This window comes from Temnothorax longispinosus, chromosome 1 (genome assembly GCF_030848805.1).
Source record: "Temnothorax longispinosus isolate EJ_2023e chromosome 1, Tlon_JGU_v1, whole genome shotgun sequence".
In the NCBI taxonomy this organism is placed as follows: domain Eukaryota; kingdom Metazoa; phylum Arthropoda; class Insecta; order Hymenoptera; family Formicidae; genus Temnothorax; species Temnothorax longispinosus.
The window spans coordinates 6618695-6624760 of NC_092358.1; the positions used below are offsets into that span (position 1 = coordinate 6618695).

The 6066-nt window shown below is 35.7% G+C and overlaps 1 protein-coding gene across 3 annotated transcripts; it reads right to left on the minus strand.

Annotated features, from left to right (window-relative positions):
* Positions 1 to 98: 98 nt before the first annotated feature.
* LOC139807948 (sideroflexin-2-like) lies at positions 99 to 5658 on the minus strand. 3 transcript variants are annotated; one of them, XM_071769469.1, is made up of 9 exons: positions 5502 to 5658; positions 3050 to 3239; positions 2562 to 2732; positions 2033 to 2231; positions 1664 to 1789; positions 1398 to 1464; positions 1184 to 1283; positions 1041 to 1088; positions 99 to 956 (listed from the first exon to the last, which is right to left on the minus strand). In XM_071769469.1, the coding sequence occupies exons 2-9, from the start codon at positions 3202 to 3204 to the stop codon at positions 845 to 847; spliced, it is 978 nt and encodes a 325-aa protein (XP_071625570.1). In that variant the 5' UTR covers positions 3205 to 3239; positions 5502 to 5658; the 3' UTR covers positions 99 to 844. The 3 variants fall into 3 exon arrangements, with proteins under 3 accessions (XP_071625570.1, XP_071625582.1, XP_071625575.1); XM_071769481.1 differs by having other exon boundaries at positions 5507 to 5655; XM_071769474.1 differs by lacking the exon at positions 5502 to 5658 and adding an exon at positions 3490 to 5092.
* Between the last annotated feature and the right edge of the window lie 408 nt (positions 5659 to 6066).

A 6066-nucleotide genomic window follows, 5' to 3' on the forward strand; every position in this document is an offset into this window, starting at 1 on the left:
ACGTATTATTAGACTTTCCATTCGATCTGTGAAGTTTTTGAATTCCCGAAATATGAAATTATATAGGAATTGTTAAAGCTGCATAGAAAATGCTAATATTCAATTATCGAACAAAATTTATTGATGCAATCGTGATGTTACTATATCTATCATTAATTATATATGTAGCAAAGAGTTTCTTATTGTATCTATATGTGGCAGCATTTTTACCTTTGACATCAGGCATCACAAAATTCAATAATATTAATAACATTAAGTAATTACAGTGCTTAAGTAAATATTGCATTTAAAACATGCGAAACTTATAAATTAATGTTAAAACGCCTGACACAGGAACAATGAAGCACTTATTTATATAAATAAAATTATTGCTACAATTTGTAATTATGCGTCAGTAAAACACCAATGTCAACGTTTCATCCTTTACTAATCTATTGTTTCTATTGCATTGTGGCTAAAGACACTTCTCTCTTATTGTAAGATATTTTAGCATGTGCCGACGTAATTTTATTTTGTCACCCTGCGGATATTACGTCTTGTGTCTAAATCCTAATTTAAAATTGACTAAACGTTAATTAAAATATTATTAATATACGACATTACCTCAAATCATAAGAAAAAGCTGTGCGTAAATTTTTAACAACAAATTAAAAAAATTCCTATTATAATAATTGACTCTAACTTAATAAGTTATATTAATATTAATTTCGAGTTTGTTTCTGATCCAGCAGAAGAGTTTACCATCACGGTGTCACTTGAAACAACGATATTTTTATATAAAGGATAGAATAATAACACTTATTTACGTTTTTAATTTCATAGAACTAGAACTTTTCTCATAACATTATAACCCCTTGTTAAAATATAAATACGTCGGCAGTTTGCCTTCGCAATTCTTTTGTAGTAACTCGTAGTTTTCCGGCTCCCAGCGCTGCAAGGTAGTCGTTTTGAAGGAGCTACAAAACGCATCGCATAATAAATTAAAAATAAAATATAGAAAGAAGAGTTTTCAAATGTAGAATATAGAAAGCATTATTTACCACATTTGTGGAAATAGCGCACACGCCGTCGGCACCATAAACGTCAGCCTGTTTGACACAAAATTCACACAATAATTAATGTAACAATTTAACGGCAACGATAAGACAGGCAAAAATAAAATAAAAAAGGGTGTGATACTCACGAAATTCCACACATCATAATTTGTATCGGCGCGTGCAGTGGTTTGATTCTCTGCATCCACGCGTATTTCTCCAATCTTTCCATTATGGGCGGTAGGATAACTGCGGAAATTAATTATCGTTTTAATTAACTAGATGTAATGCTGCAAATAAATTCGTAGAAAATTTTAATAAGTAATTTAAATTGAGATGTTTAATCGATTTTTCAATACATACGCATGCCGGGTGCGCACATGACGATTCTCGAAATGACGACTTGACTGATGCCTTTCACAGCCGCGAACTGAAAACATTTAACAACGGTTACCAAAAAATTCTAATATGTTTAGCGTAAAGTTTAATAAGATTTACAACGACACCGTACTCCAAAATTTTAATATTATCTCATCTTGCAAATTTAATTTGATAAGATATATATAAATTAATCTTTATGTGCGTGTAAAATTGAGCAAATTTATTCGCCAGCTATAGATAATGTATACCTTCGATTTTGTAAGTTTCCTGCCGTCCTCGTCAACGAGATCCACGCCGTTCACAATTTCATTCTGTCTCATTAGAGGGATATTAGCGCAATTAGCGGCCGCCACTGCGGCGAACGGAACGTACCTCTGAAATAAGTTTTTTATCTCTTGTATTCAGTAATCTAGGCTTCCAACAATTCGAGACGAATCTCGGATAATTTATTTTAAATTATATACAGGGTGCTCCAAAAATAGAAGCTCTAATATGATCAATCTTCTTACAAATTAAAATAAACTACGTCAATTTCGTCAAAATGGAAGGTTCGTTAGTTATTGATGTAACTTCTGGGACACTCTGCGTGATTTCTAAATTGCTCTTGCAAAACTTACAGCCATTAAAAGGCTCGCGCGTTTCTCCCAATACGATTTGCATCCTATCGCAGTTATCATCGCCGCGACAGTAGCACTAATGTAAGCTACACCTAGCTGATTGGTCGTTACAGGACTGTTAGCATTCCTGTTGGTGTAATTGACGAGCGCATTGAAAGACTGGTTGACCCATTGCCAAAAAACTACCGCTTGAGTTGTCCTAGATCGAATCAACATAATTAGTACATAGTGTGTTAAAAAAGAAGCAATATAACATGTTTTTGATCATGCGAAAAGTTCTTGAAACGAAGAATAAAATCATAGGAGCTCGATTTACAAAAACATAATATTTTATTAAAATTTTATTAAAATAATTAATAAAATTTTATTAAAATTTATAAATAAATAAAATCAATATTTTTTTTACTTGGTTGCCGAAACGTTTTTGGTTTCTTCAAAATGTCGATATGATCAAACGAAAGAATCTCCAATGACCGTGGCACGAAAAAGGGATCGAATTTCCAATGAAAAATTGAGTTCTGCAGAATACCTGTAAAATTGAAGCATAGCGCCGGTAATGGCCATTCCTCCCGGCACCTGGAAGGACATTCTGCCGAAGACATTCTGCAGATCGCCGGTGTCGGGATGAAAGGCGGATTCGTACAGCTTCCTCGCATAGATGATTTGCTCTCTGGTAGTATCGGCTGGCTCTTTGCCAATTCTATAATGTACAAGAGGCGAAGATTTTCAAGCGATTCGAGAATACAAAGTCGAATGCATACAGCGTCCCATTGGCCGCATTATTATTCCCAATAACAAATTTTAATTCAAAGGAAACTTAGGTTGAACACAAATGTATTGACATTTCCAACTGGTTCAAGAATTGATAAATATATTAAATATATATATATAACAGACAGAAATATTCGATATTATTGACAGTGCTAAAAGTTTTCGAACTGACCAATACTCGTCTCGAATCTACTATAAAACAAAAAAGAAATTTCACGAAATTGCGTGACGTATATTTCCTATCACCTGTACTGCTCGCACAACTTCTTAGCAGCTAACAGCTCCGATTCTGATTTGACGCAGGTGCGGAAGTCGGTCATCCACGCGAAGTATTTCCACCGTCCCACGAAGGTGTTTTGATCCCACAAGGGTTTGTCCAGGTCCATTCTCTCATTCGTCATCGTGTCCAATTAAGAGATATCTCCAGCACAAATGTCTAATCAGAAATATAATTCGTGAAACGGAAGAGATAAGTTATAATTTTACAAAATTGACTTTTTGTAAATTGGAAAATCTTAATTTCCTTTCTTTTTAATATATGTTTTCAATGTATTTACTGTTATTTATAAATTGGAAAACTTTCGCTCGGTTGATACGCGCGATAAAGAGCATACAGAGTGTCTCAAAGTGCTAGAGTAACATTTTAAGACAAGATATACTGCAAGTTTTATACAAACGGATCTTACGTCGAATGCCGGTCGTTCTGCGTGATCATACGTTTCGCATATAAGCCATGCTTCCTTTCGTAATGTTACAAGAAGTCCGACAAAATGAGGATATATTTATAGTTTCAGTGCGCGAGCTCTCTCTCTCTCTCTCTAGCTCTCTGTGCATGAAAATAGTGCGCTGCGGTCGAGCATTTTTAATATACACGCAGCAATTTTCGCTCCTTGTCATCGAGATGTTACGTAACATTTTTCCACGAGCAGAATGAGCATAATAAATAATACACACACATATAATAATTATAGAGCAAAAGATAAAGGTCAGTATTTATTGTCGATGCAAATATTCTTCAAAGTAAATCTAGCAAACGAACGATATTAATGTTGTAATCTTTTACTATTCATACAATTTTTAAAGTTGATTTGAAGTCATAATTCTTGTATTTCGTTTCACTTTTATATTCTTTTTCGTCAACAAACTTTATCTAAAACCTTGAAATTTTGTTTCGTCGCCAAACTTTATTTAAAACTTTATCTAAAACTTTGAAATTTTTCCATTCAGAAATATCTAGTTTTGTGTCTACAGAGAAATACAAATCTATCAATTATATTTTCTCTCGAATTTATTTCTATATGCATTAAAAAATTACTAAGTCTCCAAGTCTCCTACAGATAAGTTTTGATAACAGATCCTTTTGTTTTGGCATATTATGTCAAATGTGCCTTCCATATATTAGAATAAAACGGGGATCAAATTTTAATATTCTTCTTTATAACATATTTCATATTATATTTCGATCATATTCTTCCTCTTTGATTCGCGAGCAACAGATGCAAGTGTAAAACTTTGAAAACTTTTTCGCGAACGTTCGGTTATCAGTAACGAGATATCGGCTTTGATTTTTAGATTACCTACTGCAAATGATAATGATAATGATTACTCGCATGCAATTTAAAAAGCGTTACAGATTAGGACGATTTATTGTATGATATAAGAAAACTTTAGATTAAGACGTCTATAATATTCTATAATATCAAAACGGTCTCATGATCGAAATTTCAACTGCAAACAAATCTGATAAGCGATCATATCTCACAAGAAATAAAATAAAGGGACGGTCCGCGAAAGTCGGAATAACGCTAAATCGTTTGTTGCAATCTCATAGTGGAATTGATAGATAAGCGTCATTGCGCATTAATCGGTGTTGTGTCATTCGTACATATATACGTCGCCGCTAATCATTCGAATGCAAGCCGTAATTGCACAAGAACGTATTACACGTTTCAAGAGCCCCAGCACACTTTTCAAATCATCAAGTAAAAAGAACAAAATGTAATAATTAATTAAATAAAACCTGCTTCTCTGTTCATATTGCCGTTAACAAATTTAATTCAATCGAATAAATCTTAATTTGGTTTAGTCGAAGTATAAATTATTAACTTTCTTATTGCAATTAAAAAGTTTTAATTTATAGATCTCTCTCTCTCCTCTTTTTCTATTTTTTAAATTCTTTTTATTATCATTTTTCTTACTGGAATACCAGCCAGTACGATTTGTAACGTGATTTTTGTCATCTTTTCGTTATTTAGTCAATGTGAACGATCCTAAATTATTTGCAGCTGTGAGAACGTGTGAACATGGCTTAACAAGCGTCACCACATTACACGCACTTTTCGCATTATCAATATAATCCTCTCGTGCATCACTTCATCTCTTCCAGCACTCGAGTCACATCCTGTATCGACTCATCTCCGCGCTCTCAGAAAAGTCGCGGTCGAAGCGGCGCGGCGACCCAGTTTTCGGTAGGGTGCACCCGGCAATCACAGTGGTCGAACCAAATGACCACTTGTGTTACCATATAACGCTTTTTACATCAAATGTCAACAACGTAGACGCATGGAGCAGGAGAATTACGGCCGCTATCGGGCCGCAAATTGGACCCGGTAGCGAATAATCCTGCCCTCCGCTGCACTCGCGTCGCCTTGAAGCGCTTATGCAACGTTTTATTAAAGCATAAATCCTAGCCACTCACCCTACCCGTGAAACGCACGCTGCACGCTGGAGTTGCGCTCGGCCGTTCCCGGCCGTTCTGTCTCAATGTCGTCGGCAAGTGCCGAGCCGAGACGTGTGCGACGGGCGCCCGGCGCCGAATCCAAAAGGAGCGATACCGCGTGCGATGCGAGATGGTCGTACACAACAAGAGCCCTTACTACGCTACTGACACCGGCGAACGTGCCCTTCAATGGGAGAGAACTTGCGCTAAGCCGCGTTCATACCGTTTACAACATTGTGGTACAACAGTGTCAATAGAATCTATCTAATCTCACATCGTTGTACATTTTATTTTGATTAGAATCCAAGACTTTACAAAATCAGAGATTTATATTAAATAAAAAGATGTACATATATAACGTAGAGATGGAACTACGCTATATCAGTTTTATCATATCAATCTGCGCAAATTTGCTTCTCTGAAAATCTGACGTCGGTTGGTAGCATTGTTCATCAGTCATAAAACGAGAGTGTGGTGTGGTGTGGCTCCAGGGCCCCTTGAAGCGCCTTTTATACAGACCTGGCCTGGCGGGCCGCCTCCAGCG

Excerpts from the sequence above, each read along its gene's own strand:
- LOC139807948 (XM_071769469.1), bottom strand. The coding sequence starts at position 3,204 with ATGACGAATGAGAGAATGGACCTGGACAAACCCTTGTGGGATCAAAAC. Across the intron at positions 2,232-2,561 it reads GCTATGCTTCAATTTTACAG|GACAACTCAAGCGGTAGTTT; the intron begins GTATTCTGCAGA and ends GATTCGATCTAG. Across the intron at positions 1,089-1,183 it reads ATTATGATGTGTGGAATTTC|GCTGACGTTTATGGTGCCGA; the intron begins GTGAGTATCACA and ends TGTGTCAAACAG.